This window comes from Convolutriloba macropyga, chromosome 6 (assembly GCF_964194025.1).
Source record: "Convolutriloba macropyga chromosome 6, txConMacr16.3, whole genome shotgun sequence".
Classification (NCBI taxonomy): Eukaryota; Metazoa; Xenacoelomorpha; order Acoela; family Convolutidae; genus Convolutriloba; species Convolutriloba macropyga.
Genome location: NC_134473.1, coordinates 61,284,516 through 61,308,032, shown reverse-complemented (window position 1 = coordinate 61,308,032; position 23,517 = coordinate 61,284,516). Strand labels below are relative to the sequence as shown.

At 35.9% G+C, this 23,517-nt stretch overlaps 1 protein-coding gene across 1 annotated transcript in view; it reads left to right on the top strand.

Moving 5' to 3' along the window:
• Positions 1-17,394: 17,394 nt before the first annotated feature.
• Positions 17,395-23,517, top strand: part of LOC142341819 (uncharacterized) — a 63,988-nt gene continuing 57,865 nt past the window's right edge. Inside the window, exons 1-3 of the mRNA XM_075393060.1 lie at positions 17,395-17,595; positions 17,831-17,946; positions 22,431-22,731. Of these exons, the coding sequence (XP_075249175.1) occupies positions 17,528-17,595; positions 17,831-17,946; positions 22,431-22,731 (485 nt within the window). The 5' untranslated portion in view covers positions 17,395-17,527. The remainder of the gene's footprint in view (positions 17,596-17,830; positions 17,947-22,430; positions 22,732-23,517) is intronic.

The window sequence follows — 23,517 nt, the reverse complement described above, 5'->3', positions numbered from 1 at the left end:
TTTCTGCTTATTTTTTGAATTACGCATTTGGCAATAGTTTTTTGTTCACTATTTAACTAGAACTATATAGGTATTGTTTCTGAGACTTGAGAGATCTAGGTTTTCTACATCGCAATTTTTACTGAAAAAAAAATTATTTTTCTGTTTTTCGTTATTCGCCTCTTTTTAATTGCTCTCAAACGAAGTTTGTAACAATTATATTAGTCCTGTCGGTCTTTTTTTTGCGATTTTTTTGACCGATTTTTAGTCTGGCGCATTTGACTTTTCGTCCTCAAAAACGGGATATATAGGAAGAGCCGCACCCCACTGTAGCCCCCCATCAGCACCCCCGGTGCACCACCCCGTGGCTAGCTACTGACGATCAACCGCTCGCTAAAAACAGGCAAATTTATAGGAAATTTTTGTCATTTTTTAAATTTATCAGTCGTAGGTGTCGAGGAACCTACTCTAGGGTTTGATAAAAGGTCACTGCATTGTTCATAGTCTTAATAGATTGGTTCAACATTTTAAGATTGCGAATTTTAGCATTTTTTTGGCAAAACTTGCAATGTTTTTTTGTCATTTATTGTCATTATTCTAGTTTTTCCTTACCCAGGGGCCGGAAAACCTCCTTAAGGGTTTGGTAATAAGTTACGGACAAAATTTTTATTGGCCATGGAATAGTTTTCATCTTTTCAATATCACAAAATTTATTTCTTTCTGATAAAATTTATTTACTTTTTGATAAAACTTGCAATTTTTAAGTTTTTGAATTTTTGTCAGTTTTTAGGTGTATCCAGCCTCAAGAGCCAAGTAACATCTTATAGGGTTTGATAATAGGTTATTGTATATTTCCTAGATGAAATGGAGTGTTTTTCAAGATTTTAACATTACAACTTTTTGCATTTTTTAAAAAAAATGTAGTTTTCAAGTTTTTGAAATTGTTTGTCATTTTTGTTTGTCAAGTTTCTGCAGCCTCAAGAGCCGAAAAACTTCCTCTAATGTTTGATAATAGGTTACTGCATAGTTTTTAGATGTATAAAAATGTTTTCCAAGATTTTAGAATCACAATTCAAGCAATTTTTTTAAAGAAAAGTCGTCTGCAATTTTGAATATTTGAATATTTTTGAATTTTTGATTTTTTCGTGAACCCTGGGCCAGGGACCTCCTCGCAGGTTTGATAGTAAGCTGCTGCATAATTTCAGGTGTCAATGGAATGGTTATCAAAATTTTAACGACTCGAGTTTTAGCAATTTTTTGATAAAATTTAATTTGTCGAAAAATTGTTATCATGTTCCAAGCTTATGCATCTCCAAGTGAAACTGTTTAAGGCTTGAAATTTGGATACTGGATAGTCTCTGATACAATTAAATGGTTCTGAAGATATTAATATCACGTATTTTAGCAAGATTTGTTAAAGTTTTCGTTTTTTTGCGAATATTTTTATCCTTTTCTGAAATTAACAATCATTACTGGTTGTGGTACGGTTGTACCTTAATTTAGTTCATATTCATTAAGTTGTACTAAATTATTTATTCTTGTCCTTGTCAAACTAAAAGTCATCATTTCATTGTCCTAGTATTTTACCGCCGACTAAAAAGTCAATATTTCATATTGTTCACATCGCCCACTTTTGATTATTATTCATTCTCTTGAATCTTGTTACTGAATTAAGTTGCATTCAATCTAGTCTGTTTTGCATCAATCGAAGTCATATTGGATTTGAGAAGGAAATCCACTCTCAGTAATTTAGTCTGCATTCGCAACACGATTGCTACTAATTCTAAAAGTGGTAATCCACTAATTCAATAAAAGGTTGGATTCGCACCTCAATCCATTCAACTAAATCTAAGTGGATTAGTGACACAAAATTATATCTCTACAGTCAGAGATATCACATGGCGCAGTCAGCAACTAAAGAACGTGCACTCTTGGGAATCGAACCCTTTTGGGACAAACCAATACTCGAACCTCCATTACGATGGGAGATTATGTTAAAACTAGCTATCTTGGCTAAAGAAGGAATCTCAATTGACACTCTCCTTGAAGATCCTCCGGACAAAGTCACTCTACCCCCTGAACCCATTTACGAAGCTGATGTCGAAAATAGCACAGCCCAAAGTGAACGAGACCGTCGTACTAGAAAGAGCAACTTAAAAATTTGTGGCTCAATAGATGTCAAAAAATAGAACTGGTTGGCATACTATGTGGAGAAAAACCTTGGAAGTACTGTGATAGTAAAGCAGTCTCTCTCATATATCTCAGCTTGGGAATAGAAGGGAGACGAATTTTCGGTTCACAAGAACCGACTATCCAGATAGATAGAGTGACAACAAAAATCCTTTGGGATTGCCTTGATGGTGTATTCACGAAACAAAGAAATATCACATTTGATCGATACACTTTTCTCACTCGGAAACAAATGAAAGGAGAACCAGTGGAAAAGTTCTACGGGTGTCTTAGAGAGTTGTCTCTAAACTGCGATTTGGGAAGTCACGAAGAATCGATCATCCGAGATGTCTTTATTGCTAATATGCAAGATGTGAATTTCAACGGGAACTACTTAAAGAGACACGGACGGCTAAAAAAGCTCTTGAGGTGGCAATGAACATTGAAATGGGAATACAAAAACCAATTGAAAATTTCTGGAACTTCCATTCCCAACACTACAAATGAAATTTCGAGTCAATCAATAAATAGCGTCCAAGGATCGTGGAATAGAACCCGAGCACCGACAAATCAATTTGTCAAACCTACGATTTGCCCAAATTGTGGCTATGGCTGGAACCCCTCTCACAGACAAAATTGTCCTGCACGTTGAAAATCGTTTAAAAATTGTGGAATCGCTAATCACTTTGCAAAAGTCTGTCGCAAACCAAAACAACCTAGTAAACCGAAACCTAGAGTAAACTATGTAGATGACTCGATTTCTGAGGCGGCTACAGTAGGTACTTCAACAACGGCGGCAGACCAAGTTAACAACATCAGCAAACTCCTACAGCAGAAAAGTATTTACGATGCTAATTATGCTTCTGATTACGATGACTATAACGATAACTGTGTAGCTGCGATTTCCATCAAAAACGACACACGTGAGGTAGAACCTGTAAATTTCGACATTTGTGTTGGAAATACAAACACAAAAGCATTGGTGGATTCGGGCAGCGTATGCACTATTGTCAACAAAAGTCTAGCGGACACGGTAGTGTCAGATTGCAACGAAAGCTATTGGGTGGAGTCACCCGAAATACATGATTTGAAAACCTTTTCAAATGATATAATCAAGATTGTAGGTGTAATCAACACATCAATAAAGTGTAATGACTGGATAGCCACGGGCATTGATGTCACTGTCGTGGAAGATGGTCACCGACCCATCATTGGACGAGACCTATTCCCAAAGCTAGGCCTTTCTGTTATACAATTGAAACAAGTTGCTAATATTGATCAAAATCAATGTCCAATCAAGAGGCAGATCTCTTTTGATTTTCCAGACCTCATCACCCGTGTCGGTAAATCCTTAAAACATTCAGTAAAATCGACATTTCATAATGAATTTACACCTACACATTAAAAAGGACGACGAGTTCCAATTAATTTACAACCACTTGTTAATATAGAACTTAAAAGACTACTTGATGAAAAAAACATCATAAAATTAAACAGTTATTCAGATAAAAATTTCATTTCTCCTATAGTCATTACAGTTAAAAGAGATAAAACAGTTAAATTAGCTTTAGATTCCAAAATCTTAAATAAATCTATTCATAAAAACAAATACCAAATGCCAAATATAGATAATTTGATTGACACAATTCAACAGAATTTGAATACATCCGCATCACAAGAAACAGCGTATTATTCAACACTGGATTTGAAGTACGCATACAGTCAACTTAAATTAGATCCGGAAACGGCTCAACATTGTAACTTTAATATCATTAGCGGTGAGAAAACTGGAACATACCGTTTCATTACGGGCTTTTACGGTTTAACTGATATGCCAGCAGCTTTCCAAAAAGTAATGGATTATACATTAGTCGGACTTCAAAATACTTATTGGTTTTTGGATGATATTATAGTAGTTAGTCGTGGCTCGAAAGATGACCACTTAAGACTTGTCTATAAATATTTAAAGAAATTAGACGATGATAACTTACGAATTAACTTACCTAAATGTCATTTTGCAAAGACCGAAATAGAATGGTTAGGTCATAAGTTTAGTCAATCAGGAATAGCTCCACTTGAGTCAAAAACAGCGGCAATCGCTTCAATACCAGCACCTAAAAATTTAAAACAACTTAGATCCTTCTTAGGTTCTGTCCATTACCTCGGAAAGTTTATTCCTAATTTGTCTCAACTGTGTCATCCCCTTCGTCCTTTATTAAAAAAGAACACAAAATTCATTTGGAACACTGATCATGATACACATTTCCAAGCAATTAAAGATAAAGTTGCAAACACCACAGAAAATACACACTATAATCCTCACTTGGAAACGCGGATCAAATGCGACGCTTCAAGAGCGGGTTTGGGAGCAGCATTAGAACAACGTTCGCCTTCAGGATGGCACACAGTTGCATTCGCGTCTCGTTTCCTCAACTCTAATGAGGAACGCTATAGTATTAATGAACTCGAATTATTAGGTGTGGTGTGGTCTGTAGAATATTTTAAATATTATTTATTTGGCAAATCTTTCACAATTATCACAGATCATCGAGCATTACTATCCATTATGAAAGAACATAGATCAAACAAATTTTATAATAGTAGATTAACACGCTGGATTGATCGTCTTTTACCTTTTGATTTTAACATTGAACATATACCCGGTGCAAAAATGGGGCTGGTAGATTATATTTCTCGCCAACCAAATCAAAAAGCAAAAGTTACAAACAAATATGACGAGGAATTTGCGGTAGCAACAATTACCCGCATTCGTGACGCGATTGCAGCAATTTATGTAAATACCACACCACAAACTTGTCAATCACAGCACTTTAACAGCGTTCCTCTCACAAATTCCACACGTGCCTCGCATCCTCGCTTAACAAACAATTCTCAATTGCTTTCTGCCATTAATCGAAACACAACTCAGTTGCTTCTTGAAAATTCTGCAAACGCAGCACAATTCCACTCTCTCTCTCTACTAGCCATACAAAACCAGTTCAAATCCAGTTTCAATTCAATTGCCCCTCAAACATCACATATCCTTTCAATCAGTAATCACAAAATGAGCAGCTCTGCATCTAATCCGCAAACTCCCCCTACCCACAGCCGGGTCACATTCCAATCTACCCCCAATTCCAATACCACCCGCTCATCAAACGACGGACAAACTTCCCCCAACTTAGAATTATCAAAAGAAGAGGTCTTTGAAAATAATCTGACACAACTTTTCACAAAGGGATTCTTAGCAGTCCTCACTAGTAAGGACGCAGTACTGAAAGAAGTACGCGACTGCGTTCTTCAAAACGACCCGCAAAGGTGTAAGGAAGTGAATCCTTACCTCTTCTCATATTGGAGGGATTTGCATGTTCGCTCGGGATGTGTTTGTGTGGACGAACGCGTTGCGATTCCACACTCAATTCAAGACGCGGTCTTGGAAAGCCTCCACTTACGGCACCCAGGAAGTTGGGGCATGATAACGCTCGGGCAATACGCGTTCTGGCCGTATATGCATCGAGAAATTTTGAATAAAGCGGCCACGTGCAAGCCTTGCACTGATATTGGTAAGAATCTTAAACCTGTTATTCCGGCGTCTAAATGGAAACCTTTATTGCCATGTACAGAACCTAATGAAGAAATACAAATTGACTTTGGAGGTCCCATAACCAATGAAAAAGATCAAGATATCTATTTTCTTGCATGTATTGATCGTTTTTCTAAATATCCTTCTGTAGAAGTAGTTGATAAAGCTAATGGACCTAATGTTATTAAATTTCTTGATGATTACATTCAAATTCACGGTGTCCCTCGAAACATCAGATTAGATCAAGCACGTTGTTTAATAGGTTATAAAGTTAAAAACTTTCGTAAACAACATAATATTAACATTATCACTGCCCCAGCAAATGATCATAGAGCTATAGGATTAGTGGAGCGTGTGATACAAACTATTAAAAGACGCTTAGGCTGCATGAAATTAGACACCAGAAATAATACATTTACAATTAAAGAAGCAATTAAGTCAATTGTATATCAATTACGTATCTGTAAACAAAAGACAACAAACGTAACACCTTTCCAAGCACATTTTGGTAGAAAGCCAAATACACCACTAAGTAATATAAGTACAACACCTAAATCATCTAATCTTTCATTTGAGAACATTCTTCACCACTATTTAGACGCCGATACTGTCCCGGTTGAGGACTACTTAGACGAAAATGGATGGGTCACGGGCGATCGAAGCGACATTTTGATTGACGAAGCCATGCAGAGGGCTCAGGTAGACGCGGGTCGTCGCTACAACGGCGATCACAACAAGTCTGTCTCCCGCTTCATTTTGCACCCAAAATTGAACAACCCAATACCGCGGACTGAGCAATCACTTGACCTGAAGTTGGCCCGGAAGGTAACGAAACGCTCGAAACGAGATCTTCGCGGACTCTGGGAAACTCTGGCCCCCGGCAGTACAGTGGTCCGTACTTCCAACACAACTACAGTCATCAAGGAGCCAGGAGTACCAGAAGTCAGTGTACGCAATAGCGATATTGCTAAGTTTGGCACTCGTGCCGAACGTAACACTGATTTATGGGAGTATGCAAAACGTCGACCTTTGCCGTATGAAAAAACGACCGAGGAAAAGATCGCGCAACACACAAAAGAGCTGAAGAAAAAATTTCGCGGAGAAATTAAGATTCGTCATCGCCATAATCAGTCTGATGCAGCATCGGGAGTCTCATCTGCAAACAGCAACATTTCGAAAGCGATGGCGTCTAGAAAGCCCCGAAAACCACAAACAGGAGGCAAACGTTCCCGAACTGCATCCACGACATTGAACACCTCCAACGCATCATCAGTTGCTGCCTCTTCTGCGACATCTTCAGTTGCCTCTCCATCAACCTCACATACTAAACGTAATCGCCACGCGCCTGACTATTACGGATTCGAAAGTTCGGTATGCTCCCTGAGTGACGATGCAGCTGCACCCGCATCTAAAAAACAACGACCCGCAAATCCAGTAGTAGAAACGATTATACAAGAAGAAGCAGCACAGCCTCCCGTTCCTGATACGGATTATGAATTGCAAGTGGTGAGCCCCCTGCACCCCCTCCAGTGGGAACATGGTCACCCGTGGAGTATGATTATGACGATTATGAACGGGAGATAAGTATGAGCGTCTTTGATGCTGAAAATCAAATTTAACTCAAAACTAATTAAACTTCATTATTATTGTTCAATTGTTCAAATTTTCAGTCTTGTCATTGTTGAGTTACACGTGGAATAGTATTACTTTTCCACCCATTTTATGTTTTATGTTTACCTTAAATTTTTGTTAGTGTTGGATATTCTTTGTTAAATTTTGATGTTGCTAATATAGCCATATCTTTAATGTTTCACTTTAACTGGATTCGCATCGCGAATGTGATTTAGTTTAAGTTGCACGCATACATTTTACGGGAAATGATTAACCGTTTACATTGTTCTAATTTATTCCAACATTCGAGCCACTTTTCCAATGTTCATCACCCACTTGTCTGTTGATGCTCATAATCTTTACTATTTATACTAACCAGTACATATGTTAATATAATCATAAATTTTTCACTGTGCAGTTTCAAATTTTGCTCAGCCCAGGATATGTGGTACGGTTGTACCTTAATTTAGTTCATATTCATTAAGTTGTACTAAATTATTTATTCTTGTCCTTGTCAAACTAAAAGTCATCATTTCATTGTCCTAGTATTTTACCGCCGACTAAAAAGTCAATATTTCATATTGTTCACATCGCCCACTTTTGATTATTATTCATTCTCTTGAATCTTGTTACTGAATTAAGTTGCATTCAATCTAGTCTGTTTTGCATCAATCGAAGTCATATTGGATTTGAGAAGGAAATCCACTCTCAGTAATTTAGTCTGCATTCGCAACACGATTGCTACTAATTCTAAAAGTGGTAATCCACTAATTCAATAAAAGGTTGGATTCGCACCTCGAATTCATTCAACTAAATCTAATTGGATTAGTGACACAAAATTATATCTCTACAGTCAGTGATATCACACTGGTCAACGAATCTTTTTAAGTCTTGCAGATGGGTTACATGACAGAAATCAAGATACAAAGATTGTTTCTGAATATTTTCTTCAATGCGAAAGGCGGATTTTTTTTTGATTTTTTGCACTTTCAGTTTTTGATTTGATTTAATTACTAACAATGCTAGAAATCTAGAAGTTGCAGAATCGAATCTTCTGAAAAATATTCCTAGCTCTCTCTCGCTGTCTGTATTGGATGGGGTTTCTTACCTTCTTTCTCGTTGACGTTTAATCTCGCGCTCTCGCTCTCTCCTTAACTCTTTTGTTAATGCAGCACTTTAGCGGTTGTTATGTGGCGTGATGTCATCGTCTATTACCCTAGCATCACGCTACTTCAATCAAGCTAAAGCTAGCCTCCTTAAACAGTGGCTAGGTACTGACAAAGCTAACCCCTCGATGGTCGTTTGAGAGCAATTCGCCCGACGTTAGTCGGTTATGTTTATTAATAGCCGCCCTCATCTTCTCAGCCGGCTATTATAGCGCTCCTTTTTTTTTAGCCGCACAGCGATAGCTGGGGCTATTATTGGCCTTCTCTTGTTTTTTTTTATTTCGTCGTCATGATTTTTGTTACGAGCATATGACGTCACAGCCCTTTTTTGTTCATTCGTTCATGCAATTTCAACTGAATTGCATGTGTGACGTCATTTTTCGCTCTTAGTGGAGCGAGTTTTTTTTGTTCATGCGCGTGATTAAATTTTTGGTCACACTTGACTTACCTCACTCTCAAAAATGAATTCGTCAATTTGAAATTGACTTTTTTTTACTTTAATTCAAAAAGATAAGGTCAAATGGGTGTAAGTCACTCTAAATGAAGGTTATTTGAGATTAGCTAATAGAGGCAGCAATAACTTATACAGATTTTTAATCAAAATATAACAGATCAGCCTTCAATGAAAAGACGAATTATTTTTGTCTGTCTTTTTTACTGTTTTTTTTAAGACTGCCGATCTACGAATCTATTGCAGCTATTTTCTGGCAATCTGCCAGCTATGTTTTTACTTCGTCGAACTTTTTCGCTTTACCCATTTTGCCGCTTTTTCGACATTTTGCTTGAAATCTTGACTTCTCTAGGCTAGTTTCACTCTTCTGTCATTTTGCTCAGTCCTTTTAAACAGCAGCTGCTCATCAAAGCAATTCAAAATGAAGAGAGTCAGTATAAAAAATCAAAGAAATAGAAACTGGATAAACCCATAAAGGCAATTTTTAGATGCCCGGTACTTGAACTTTCTCATGTTTCAGTTACTATCTATAATGCTTATTGGTATTGATACTAGACCCTCTAGCCTCTCACTGAGAGACGGGAGTATGTTCAATTACGAAATGACATTAAAATAAATCGCACTTAAAAATGTTTTTATACAAATATCAATTTTTGTTGATATTTTCTTTTCTTTCAATCCCAATAGTTATGGAAATCAACGGCGGCTATTTTCCGGAAATCTGCCGGGTATGTTTGTTGTTACGTAGTTCACTGATAGAGTAGAAGCATTTATTAACACTTTCTATAATAACAATCGAGAGGTAGCTTTTAAATTTTGTCTTAACATGAGTTACATGCTTAACAGTTTTACGTAACTTTTTCTTCCTTTTATTCCCCTTTCCTCGTTTTTTCTCTGTTTTAGCGTTTGTTCGGTTTTTCATATCGAAGGGTGGTCAGTTATTGAATGAATTATTTTTGTTGCGAGTTGTTTTGGTAATACTGGTTTGGGTGGCGCAACTTGGGAGAGAACTTATCAGATATTTCTCACTCAGATCTCGTTTTTGGCCGTTCTCATGTTATATTTCCTATTGTTTCAAAATAATATTCAGAGTTAATTAGTTCAATTTATTCTTTGAGTGGTTCGTTGTGGCTTAAAGGAATGTGTACTTCGAATCGGTTCGGGAGGCTTCTGGCTTTGTTTTTATTTTTTACTTTGTGGAATAAAAGATTTTCGCTATACCTCATTTTACGGCATTTTCGGCATTTTGAGTGAAATCTTTTCCTGGCTAGTTTCACTCTTCGCTCATTCCGTTCGAAGCGCTTTTGAAAAGCAGGTGCTTAGAAAAGCAATCTAAAGTCAACAGAATTAGTATCAAAAACCGAATCAAATATAGAGACTGGATGACCCCATAAAGCCCAATTATAGATGCCCAAAGTTTTTTCTTATTGGTTGCAGTAACCATCTCTAATGCTTATTTGTATTGATACTAGCACCTGTATCCCCTCATTGAGTAACAGGAATATGCCTAATAACAAAATAAAATTACAAAATTTGGACCTCAAAATATGGTTTTCTTACATCAGTTAGTTTTTTCCATTTTTTTCTGTTCTTTCAATCTCAGTCATGGTTATGGGAATCAATGGCGGCTGTCTTCCGGCATTCTGCCGGGTATGTTTTCAGTTTTTTGATTTGTTTTTAGGACTTGTCCTGCTATGCTTTTAGATTTGGCTTTACATCTTGATAAAGTTTTTCATTTTACATAAATCACGTTTCACTCATGACTTACCTCACTCACTGTTTTAACTGAATAGATTCTTAACTTTTCCACTCATTGAATTACGCAGTGTAGTAAATACTTTCAAGGCCATGAGCGAAATCAAAGGCAACGGGATGAACCGATATAGCGCGGTCATTATGTCATTGTGCATTAGGTTATCAAAGTCCTTTAATGCGGTTGCTAGCTGGCATTAATATTAATCTTATTAGACTTCAGTTTAAAAGCCGAATTAAATATACTTAGCTGAATTTAACTGAAACTGCACATCAAATTAACAGATTTTAACACTTAGACAAATTATGTCGATTTCTATCTTTCAATCACGATATGCGTCAGGTGGGTCAACGATGGCTATCTTCCGGCAGTTTGTCGGCTATGTTTTAATTTCGGACATTGCCTGTCTTTTTTATCAGTCGTTTGACTTTTTTCTTAAACTTTCTGTTGCATAAGTTTTCTGATGCCCTAGCTTTCTTTATTTGTAAATGCTCTAAAATCTCTACCTGGCTCCGTCTTTTTGTATAAATCTTTTTTTGTCTGTTCAAAACTTTTCAAAAAACAAGCTCCACATGTATCTAACGTGTGGCACTAAACGTCCATCGGGCGTTATATTATTAACGTCCTGAATTTTTGAGCTATTTGTCAGATTATTAATTGCTTTCTAGTTTGAAGCAATTATTGCAAACGTGTTATGTATGAAAAATTTTTGCTCGTCTATTTGTGTTTTTGTTTTTTTTTTGCTCTCGAGTGACTTTCACATTTGACTTGTTGATTTGTGCGTGATCTGAGTTGCTCTTATTTCGGAGATCAGTCTTGTTTATAAAAGCCATTGTGTGCGAAGAGATAGCAAATCCAATTTAGTTAAAATGTCTCAGACTGCCATCTGCGAGGGCGTAGGTGGGAGCCCCAATCGTGGAAGTTTTTTTTCGCACTCTCATTAATAGGGGTTTATTTTACACCTCCTCTGAATCAAATAACTCGCCTGTCACTCGAGAGCAATTCGTCCGACTTTTTCGATTTCTTTTTATGGCTGTTTTTCAGAAATAACAGTCACAACAGAACAATAACGACAAGAATGATAGATATGTCTTTTTGTCCTATTTTATGCAAATGTCCTCTTTTATGCAAAATTTGTGTTTGAATTTTTGATTTCTGGTCTGACTTTATGTCCCTGACTTTGAGTATGAGCATGACCAATTTCTTTCTCAATCAAAATTGTAAGAACTCAAATTTCATTTCCATTGTTGTCTATAATATGTCTAAAACGTAATTGGAAGTCCACCGAAACTCGGCCTTGAAGAATTTTTCAATAAATTTGAACAATCGTCAGTCGTTCGAGAGTAGTTCGTCCGTCCGACGTTAGTCGTGTCGTTTTTACGAACAATCTTCTTCTTTCATGGACAATTTCGTGACCAATTTTCCCTCTCTTCTGAACCGGTTTTTTTTATTACTTTGACTTTTAGCAATTGGAGAAGATATGTTTACTGAGCAATGGCTTGCAGAGAACAGGTTGCTAAGGAAAGATAATAAGCTCTGACAGCAATGAATCAACGCAGCTGGAAAAAAGTAGAGAGAATATTTAATTGTTCGTTTAGCTCTGTTCAAAATATTTTTCTATACATAAATTTTTTGCCTGGGATCTTAAGAGCTTTTTCATTTTTTCGGACAGCCTGTTGAATCTTTTACTGATGGGAGATAAGTATTAGAACTGATTTGTGCGTAAACTGGACGACCATTGATTGGTTAAGATAATTTCCAAAACCTTGTTACATTTTTATTTTAGGTTGTATGGTTTTTTTTTCATGCTTTTGTTCTTTTTGTAATTTGAACGTCTCCTCGACAACTGGAGATAGTGATAACGGAGACGTGATATTGGTTTTATACAATTCAATCATCTAACTTTTTTTGTGTCAAATTGGAAGAATGATTTTACTGACTTGGAACTAGTTCATGGAGTGAAAGTCCTCCAAACTCCTTTTATAGTGGATTGTGAAATTGTTGTTCAAACAATTTCAAAATTTTTTGATGTGTGCTGATTTTTGATTTTTTACTAGTTTTAATTTCATTTTTATATGAATGTTTTTGAAAGCTAATGCTTTTCAATTGCGGCATTGTATGAATCCCTAAGCGTGCTGCTAATTTTTGGAATGAGTTTCCTATTCTATTCTGAAAGTATTCCTGTTTTTTTTCTGTTTACGCCTACTTGGTCGTCGCACTTAATCGCACTAATGACCGGTCAAAATCAGCGTTTTAATGAGGTGGAAATGAAAGTTCATTATTTCGAACTGATAGTTCACCGTTTCATTCACTTTGGCAAAATTGCGACGGCAAATTTCTAATAGTAGATGATTCGATTTAGTTGAGCATTTTAATGTTTAATTTAATAGTTAATGGCTTTCACGCCACCTATTTTCAAAAACCAGAGTGATTCTGATATTTTCCATTTTTCTTACTTTTTCTTTTGCTCCATGATTTTTACAAAATTGTTGCGTTTTCAGGACAGGTTTTTTAACGTGCTTTTATTGGACACCTAGTTTTAGAAAAAAGGAACATGAAGTTTTCTTTCTTAGATCTTTATTCTGTTGTTATGTTTAATTTGGTGTGTAGGAAATCATGTTTTGCTGTCCAGCAAAGACTTTCTCCTACTAATAGCCGCAGAGCGATAGCTGAGGCAATTGCTGGCCCTCTTGGATTTTTTCGTCAACAGGATTTTTACGATCATATGACGTCACAATTACTTCAAATCTGCTTTTTGTTCATTCGTTCCTACAATTTGAACTGAAATTCATGTGTGGCGTTTTTTTTCACTCTTAGCGGAGAGAGTTTTTTGTTCATTTGCGTGATTAAGTTTTTGGTCACACGTGACTTACGTCACTCAAAAATGACTTGCTGACTCTGAAATTTACTTTTTCACTTTAATTCAAAAAGATAAGGTCAAATAAGTGTTCGCTACTCTAATTGAAGGAGATTTGACGGCAGCTAATAGAACCAGCAATAAGTTAAACAGATTCTTAATCAAAATTTAACATCTCAGCATTTTTAAAAACGAAAGTTCTTTTTTGGTCTTTCTTTTTTTTGGAAACTGTAGATTTACAGAGCTATTGTGGCTATTTTCTGGAAATCTGCCATCCTTGGTTTTTTGATATTTATCAAGTTTTCTGTGATAATGTATATTTTAATTTGTTGACCAGTTTTTTTATTTGATTAGTGGCTTTAATTAGTCAACAGTATCCTATGAAAAGTTTTTTGCCCGTTTTCTTGACCCTTTCTATTTTCCATGCTCTTTTTTGGGTGATATACGTAGATTGTTTATCCTGTATATAGTTCCGCATTTTTAGAGCTGTGATATACATATATGGGTTTTCAGGACTTGACTTTAAAATGCTCTTGTATAGTAAACGTTAGTCTTGATACTAATTCATTCCTTTCTTGGTATTTTAATTAGACTTCTTGTATCTATGGCTTTATTTAATGTTTTTAAGTACTGCTGATGATGGAGACGGAGCGGAAAAGCGAGTAGTCATAAGGTAGAAAATTGTTCCCTTTTTTCTTTATATTTAAAGTCTAATAACAGTCTCAAAAGTTTTCAGTTCTGGCGAATCAGTTTTTTAATAAGTTCCTATTCTATTTCTGTTTTCACTTTTTATCTAGTTTTTTGTCAAATTTTCTTGCGAATTTGTTTGTCACAAATTTGCAGGAATCTTAGTTAATCAGGGTTTTAGTTTCTTGCATTTTAGTTAGTATCTATTGGTTTTATAGGAGATTCCACATTTGTTTTGTCAAAAAGGACGATTTTGAGTTGCTTTTCATTCTTTCGTTCTTTTAAGTTGCTTTGTTCGCGAAGTAGATCTTTTATCTTCGATTTTGTTCGGCTGTTACTACCTATTAGTTGTTAACTTTGCTATTAACAGTACTAAAAATTCCGAATTATTCTTTCTCTTCGCTTATGGCAATTTTTCTCATTGTTATTTTTTTCATCAGGCATTTAGAAAGCAACAAGTTTTCGTCAGCTGACTTTGAGTTTGCTACGAGTAGCGTATGATTTTAAAGAGATTATAACTGAGAAATTATAACAGTTGATTGGGGATATATGCAAACATTCTGATTTCTTTGAGATTTCTGTGATGGTTTGTTTCGCCTTTTAAATTTTTGATTGATGATTGTTTTTTGAGAAACAAAGCACAAGACGTCAAACATTACGCTTTTGTTCATTCATTTGTGTAATTTTTTGGGGCGTGACCTCATTTTTTGGGGTAGGGGGATGAGGGAGGCGTTTCAATTGGACACCAAATTTTTGCATAAAATGGACGACAAATAAAATAATATCTTGCATAAATGCCGATTTCCCCTGATAATTTGGCCCCTAGTTGACGGGCCGCAGGCGCGCGTTGCCAATGTATCGCGATAACCAGCTCGCTATTCCCAGATTACATACCACAATGCAACTGTATACATATTTATTAGACGCCTCACTTTCTCAGCCGGCTATTATAGCGCTCCTATTTTAAAAATTCAAAGAATTTGAATTGTATTGGGGCGCTCTTTTTAAAGATCCGTTGACACATTTTCATGATTTTTGAAGTAAAATTGGAGCGGTCATTTTGGTCACGTCGAAACAGGAAATTGAGCGAAAAAGCGAGTGGTTTCGCGGCGTGAAATTTTTTCGCTCTAGTTTTCAAGTAGTGAGAAAACGGTGTTTGTACAAAAATTCGGTTTCTCGCTAGTGGTTTTGTGTTCACATGCTGCAATTTCACTTTGAGGCTCACTGCTTTTTCGATTTTTTGGAGCGGATTTTTTTAAATTGGTTTTCCTAAACAGTTCAGTTCATTCTAGGCCTAGTTTTTTGTTTGAACCAAATTTCCATTTCTCGCTAGTGGTTTTTTGTTTACATGCGGCATTTTGACATTGATTTACTGTTTTTTTTAAAAAATTTTCTTGATTTAATTTTATTTTAGAAATGGTTTTCCCAATTCACTCATAGTCCGTTCTAGGTCGAGTTTTTTAATTAGTCAATGAAAATTCTTTGAATTGTACGTCAGGACTTGTCCTGCTATGTTTTTATTTCATCGAATAAAATTTTTTTTGCTTTACCTTAGTTCACAGCTTGTTCAATTTGCGTGAAATCTTTTTGACTTCTCTAGGCTAGATTCACTCTTCTCTCATTCTGCTAAAAGTGTTTTTAGACAACAGTTGCTCAACAAAGCAATTCAAAATGAACAGAGTCAGTATCAAAAAACGAAATCAGACAGAAACGGGATAAACCCATAAGGCCCATTTTTAGATGACCTCTACTTGAGCGTTGATCTTATAAGTTACCATCTGTAATGCTTATTGGTATTGATACTAACCCCTGTGTCGTCTCACTACGAAACAGGAGTATGTTAAGTAACGGTTAAGTGACTCTGCTTGAAGTCACTGAGAACTTCTGGAGTTTATCGAGAACCGCGAAGCCGTTCGAGATATGAGGTCAGAACTTCTGCAGAGTCACTTAACCATGCTTAAAACACGAAACGCGCACGTTTTAAAATGTTGAAAGTCAACGGAATTCAACTTCTGGCTAAGTAGCGACTTCTGGTATTTTGACTTCTGGCACTGCAGACTTTCGGCATTTTAAAATGTGCACGTGAGTGTTTTAAGCTCCAAAATAACATCAAAATAGTTCTCACTATTTTAATAGTTCTAATTGTTTGTATACAAAAATCAATGTTTTCTCTTCTTTCAATTTCAATATTGGTTATGGGAATCAACGGCGGCTATTTTCCGACAATCTGCCGGGTATATTTTTGTTTGCTTATTTTTCGTTTGTTCTAGTTAATATGGATGCTTATGGCTAGACGAAGGCTATGATATTCAAAATCTCATTGTTTAGGGTGAGTTAGTAATGAGAGTGCTTGCAGTTGTCGTCCAACTGAAACAAAATTTAATGCCATCCATTTGATTTGTCGTCCTGTTGAGCCTCCGAAGAATGAATGAGGTGACGACCGACAATAGCCCTAATGAATACACAAATGCGTGTTCAAATGAAAGGCCATGTTCATTTTTTGTACTTATTTGAGCGAGTTTTTTCGGTCTGCTTCTTTTCATTGATACTGTTAGACCAAAGGTCTACGGAGCTATCACAGTTATTTTGTGGCAATCTGTCACCTATGTTTTGTTTGCTGATTCAGGATTTGTAATATGCCCAATAATGTGCAGTTTTTGAGCAATCTGTCTGCTAAATTGGCTTTTTGTATTGGTGCACGATCTTTGTTGATTGAGTCTCGTTACCCTAGAAGGCATGAGATGTACATCGTTTCGTATCTCGTATGCTCATATTTCGGCCTTTTCGAAAAATTTATTAGTTGTGGAAGGACAAACCTTTTTATGGAGCGTGGCCTTCTCTTTTAAGGCGGCTGTTGCTTAAAAGTCCTAATATCTACCAAAAGTGTGGAAATATTTAGATAAAACTGGATAGGTTTGCACTGAAGGAACTTGCTAGTATTGTCACTTCTAATTATAAAGCCCATTGAGAAATTTTGATAGTTAGAAGGCTGGTGTAGTTCAGAATGATTAAGGGTCAGGATGAGAAACGGGCGAAGGGGTTTAATATTTGGTGTCCGCAATTTAGCGGCTCTTCTAACAATAAAATTTACTATTGAGACTAACAAAATAGGTGATGTGTTATTTCAATTTCAGATGTATATAATGGTTAGAGTGTTTTGTATCCATGTGTGCTAATATTGGTGCGATGTCAATACTTATAGACAAGGAGAGCATTTGTTTACTACAGTAGATAGATAGAAGTCAATTGAGAAGAGAAGAAGAGAGGAGTGATGATGACGTCAGAGTACATGTATCCCATGCAAGACCATCTGCTGGAACTCCTCTTTGACTATTCCAAGTCAGTTTGTGACTACTATCAGTCTTCTCGCACTGATGCGTTTGTTTTGTCTATTGACAGATTTGACTAGTCTTTAATTTTTACAGACCATTATGAAGGTGTAAAAATAGCAGCTATATATGATAATATTCTAACAAAGGAACGAAAAGACTTCGGTTATCTTTAGTGATGAGTTATAAGAACTGTTAGCTTTCGGATTGTTGCAGAATGTAGTGTGGATTAGTTACTATTTTAGGAAACTGAATAGAGAACCGGAACTGCAGCTGAGGAACAGACAGCTGCCGCCTTCCTTCTTCGCAGAGCCGGGAACTGAAATGACACAGCAAAATCACAACATACAAACACACCAAGGTACCTCTCAACATATCTATTTTTGATAGTGATTAATTGCTCTCAAACAAAGTTTGTAGCAATTATATTAGTCCTATTGGTCTCTTTTTGATGCGATTCTTCGTACTACGTGCCTTTCTTTTGACCATTTGACTTTTCGTCCTCAAAAACGGGATTAGACTACCTATATACAAGTATTATCACTAATCTAACAAAACAGTTCATAGCTCTACTGCTCCTCTAATTTCTTGGCCGTCCTCTAAGAAGAGCAAAGAAAATGAACATTTTAACATCGAAACTTGGTGGTTACTTGAGCTATATTCTTGATTGTTAATTTTGATTGTTTCTGGAGTGAGACTCAATTTACTGTTTAATTTGGCTTTTCCTGTGGTTTGTGCATCCAAAGTTTTGTGTCGGAAAATCAATAGAGGTTAGATCTGTTTAAGTGGCATTGTATTAAATTTGTTATACTTCGTTACTCATACCGAAGTTGATTCAAAATTCAAATTCAAAAAAAGCAAATGTTAATCGGTTTGTGATGAAACTTACCATTTAGCTAACAGGAAACTCTTCATTTCTCGTATCGTTTTGACGATTATGTTCTCATAATATGTTGTCTCAGGCGAGAAGTTTCCAGGAAAAGTTTGGGTTTAGATTCGTAGAATATTGAAAACGTGAAAACTTTAACAATTGTTAACATGAAGATGTTCGTTTTGTCACTTTTTTTCAATTGAGTACAAGTTGCTCAGCGTTTAATTCCTCGCCTTTGATAAAAATTAGATTTTGAAATGACTTTATTTGAATGCCTTTTTGAACTTGTTGGATTCAAAAATTCTTTGTTTAGCACAGCAGTTTTTTCAATTGTTTTCCTCATAAGTTTAAAAAAATGGTTCTTTTAAGAATTTACTGTTTCGCCTATTTGGCTATTTGGATAGGTCGTCTAAAACAATTACAATTATAGAGCTACTTTTTATGCGTCATTAATAGTGCCCCTTTCGTTTCAATTATCAGATACACTAATCAATTCATGCATGCAAAAGGACTTCTCTAATTATTACGAAACAGGCAATAGAAAAAATTAGCCAAAACCAAAAATCGGGCAAAATAGTTTTATAATTTTTCAAAAAAAAACATTGAAGTTGATTCGTGCAATTCATCTATTTTAATATTACAGGTGTTTAAATGTTTTCAATATGCCCTGTTAAATAGTTTATTTTACACCTAATGCTGCATTGCCTGTTAGCACTACACTACTTTTCAGTTATGTTCTGTTGTTAATGTAATATACAGAAAGACTTTTCTTTTTCGGAATCTTCACAACTAGATGCTTCCTTTAATTTTCAAGAGTTGAATTTTTTGAATCGTAGAAGCTTCAACATAATCTCGGAATAAGAGCAGACAATTATATCGAACTAAATCACCAAATGTGTTCTAAGAGTAAAGTTTTCAATCTTTATTGAACAACCTTGCCATTGTTGGCTCACCCACAAAAATATCTGAAGTAAAATAGCTCACGAAAACCTATGAAGAGATTCAATGAGGGTTCTCGTAATAATGTCTTCTGGCTCCGCAAATTATCTCTGACTGCCGATTAGCAAACTAGAGTTCTTTTTGAGCCAGATGTCAGAATTGATAATGTTTTTTTAATAGCCGCGAAGCGATAGCGGCTATGATTCGGGACATCGTGGTATTTTACAATTCAAAGAATTTGAATTGTATTGGGGCGGTGTCTTTTTTTAAAGATTTGTTCACACATTTTAATGATTTTTGAAGTCAAATGGGAGAAGTGATTTTGGTCACGCCGAAACAGGAAGTGGAGCGAAAGAGCGATTGGTTTTGCGACGTAAAATTTTTTTCGCTCTAATTTTAAAGTAGAGTGAGAAAACGGTTTTTGAACAAAAATTCGCTTTCTTGCTAGTGGTTATTTGTTCAAATGCGGCAATTCCACTCTGATTTTACTGTTTTTAATTGCTCTTGAACGCAGTTCATAGCAATTATAGTAAACGTGTGTGTCTTTATTTTATGCAAATTTTTTGCTTGACAGTTTTGCGCTTTTCTTCTAGAACATTCTTTGACTTCTCAAGTGACTTTTTCACGCTTTCGTTCTTCATTTTTGAGTGATCTCTATTGCTCTGAAGTAAAGCTAATATAAATTCGGTTGCAGAATAAGTGAGGTATGTGCTCTGTAGCGCAGTGGTTAGTAGTTGTGGCTGTGGATCGGGAGGGCAGTGGTTCGAATCCCGGCGGAGGAAAAATTTTTTTGCACCCATAATTTGATCTAGGCTACAGCCCCTGAATTAAATTGCCTCGCCTGTCGTTCAAGAGCAATTCTTCCGACATTTGTCGGTTTATGTTTTTTTTTTCGATTTTTTGGATCGGATTTTTTTCTAAATGCTTTTTTCAGCACCCATTCATTGTTATTCTAGTTTTTTGTTTGAACAAAATTTTCATTTCTCGCTTGTTTATTTGTTCACATGCTGCATTTTGAAGTTGGTTTTCCGTTTTTTTTTCTGATTTTTTTAATGGATTTTTCAATTCACCCAGTCCTTTCTAGTTTTTTTTGTTTAGTCAATGAAAATTTTTTGAATTGTTTGTCAGGACTTGTCCTGCTATGTATAATAGCAGCACAATGATAACTGGGGCTGTTATTGGCCTTCACTTGGTTTTTTTACAATTCAAAGAATTTGAATTGTATTGGGGTGCTGTCTTTTTTTAGATCTGTTCACACATTTTCATTATTTTTGAGCTCAATTTGGAGTAGTGATTTTTGTCACGCCGAAACAGGAAGTGGAGCGAAAAAGCGAGTGGTAGCGTGGCGTAAAAATTTTTTGCTCTAATTTTAAAGTGGAGTGAGAGAACGGTGTATGAACAAAAATTCGCTTTCTTGGTAGTGGTTTATTGTTCACATGTGGCAATTTCACTTTGATATTTACTGTTTTTTCGGATCCGATTTTTTTCGTAATGGTTTTTCCAATCTATTCTTAGTTCATTCTAGGCCTAGTTTTTTGTTTGAACCAATCTCGCTAGTGCTTTTTTCACATGCCGCATTTTGACATTGATTTTCTGTTTTTTTTAATATTTTATATCTGATTCTTTTAGAAATTATTTTCCCAATTCACTCATAGTCCGTTCTAGGCCTAGTTGTTTGTTTGTTTAGTCAATAAAAGTTCCTTGAATTGTACGTCAGGACTTGTCGTGCTATGTTTTTATTTCTTGGCGATTTTTGTTACGACCATATGACGTCACAACCACTTCAAATCTGCTTTTTGTTCACTCCTTCATGCAATTTCATCTGAACTGTGTGCGTGACGTCATTTTTCACTCTTAGTGGAGCGAGTTTTTTGTTCATTTTGCGTGATTAAATTTTCGGTCACACTTGACTTACCTCACTCACAAAAATGACTTACTTTGAAATTGAGTTTTCTTTACTCTAACTTTTAAAAGAGATCAGGTCAAATGTGTGTGTCACTGTAAATGAAGGTTATAAGAGAGCAGCTAATAGAGGCAGCAAAAACTTCTCAGATTTTCTTACGACCTGATTTCTTGGAATTGAATTTTTCATTAGCTTCAGTGACTTTTTCATTAGCTTCAGTGACTTCTACTGCTTTGCAGTTAAAATTTGTGTGCGTGACGTCATTTCTGCTTTTAGGTCAATTGCGTGACTTATCTCACTCAAAAAAGACCTCTGAACTCACTTTAGGAACTTTAAATTTATGAACATATGCTAGTTAAAGATCAATAGTGTGCATCTAAGTAGTGCCAAACTTATATGCCCTAGTTCTTGAGTTTTTGTTTTCGAATTTCAGTTTTGGAAATGCCCTTTTAGGTCTTTTTCCTTATAGACCGTATGTGTCATAAATTTGACAGTCCAAAACTAGCCCAAAAAATCTAGTGGTCTTTTAAAGGACTGGTGGTCGATCTGTCTATATTATTGCTTTAGTTAATTCAATTCCATGGAAGGCCACAAGTGTCTATCGCGGCTATTTTCTGGCAATCTGCAATCTATGTTTTTAAAAAAGTTAGGAAAAGTGTAGTTGATGGGTTCGGTGTTTAATGCATCAATTGAGGTTATGCCGGGCAGTGATTATGCTGAGTTGACTGCATGAATGTTTTGAAAAGCATGCTGGGTGTGCTGCTTTTTTTAGTCCTTAGCTCTTTAGGTCTTGTGAAACACTGAATGTTTTGCTCTGGTTCTGAGTAAGATTTCATGTCTAACCGTCTTTTGGAAGCTGCTGCAGCCCTTTCGACGTGATCAGTTTTTTTATTGTCATTAAATGAGGTCCAAATCTTTTACCGGCATCGGATTCTTTTTTTCATGTTAATGTTGATATTTTTAGTAATGTGATATGGACAAAAGTTTTTTATGTGCGATTTTTGTCGATTGCATATCTCTCCCGGTGATAACTTTTTTAGGGAAGGGAAAGGAAAGAGTTGATGACGTTAAATTTGGTGATTGTAATGTAATATAAGCGATGAATTTGATATGATGCCTCTTTTATCATCAGCTCACCACACTCACATGACTACTCCAATGCGAGTACCACACGTGAACCACACTAGATCAGGCACTGGGACAGCAACCACATTGGCAGGTGGAGGAGGCATGCGTGGGGTGATAGTGAACCACAGCAAGTCCAAATCATCACCCTCAATCCACCAGACATTGCTTTCCACCCATTCCAGAGCAGCCAGTGTGCAGCAGTTGACAAACAGCTCCCAACAGAGACTGGGGGCAACTTCAATGCAACAGCATCATAGCCCCAACGCGATATATCTAAGCAACAACAATAATAATAATATTGATAGGTATGTTCTCGACTACATTGCTGTTCAATTTTGTTCTTCTCTGCTAACAACATTATCATCTGGTATTGCAATTTAAAGTGAGAGAGACATGATAAAGGTGAATCTGAGAGTATTGTTCAGGTTTTTGTTAACATATCGTGTAAAGCTGTGAAGCTATAGGAGCAAACGGACACTTGAAATGAGATCATTTCTTAAAATTTTGTACCTCCTTCAAAACTCACTCCATAAATAGGAGTAAATAATAGAACCGCAAGGTACCGTTCTTGGGCCAACTGTATTTAATTGAGTTGGGACGTAGTAAATGACATATGGTCAAGAATAAATAGTGAAGCTGAATTAATCTATGCTAACGTGAATCGTATGATAAATCAATCAATGAAAGGAAAACGAAACTAGAGAGTAATGCAACCAATTTAATTCATTTTTTAAATGAACTTCAACCTGGTGTCAGTACTCGAAAACTCAATCAAAAGAAAGTTCTTTAGAAAATGAACAAATACTAACCCTGAATTGACATGCCTCTTGTAACTTTGAAGTTTTATGAATCGAAAAGAACAATAACGTTGTTTCAGCAAAATGTGGAACTTATTTACGCGTTTAGCTATTGAGGATTGGAAAAAGCTGCCCATCAAATTAAACAATTTGAATTTTTTTCCATTTGGACGCAACAAATTTCTCGATGTTTGAATCAAATCCTTCTCAAAGAAAAATGTGAAAGAAATGCCTGTAATTGAAATGTCTTTGCCCGTGTTTTAAGATATAAAACAGCAGATTTTGCTCAATAAT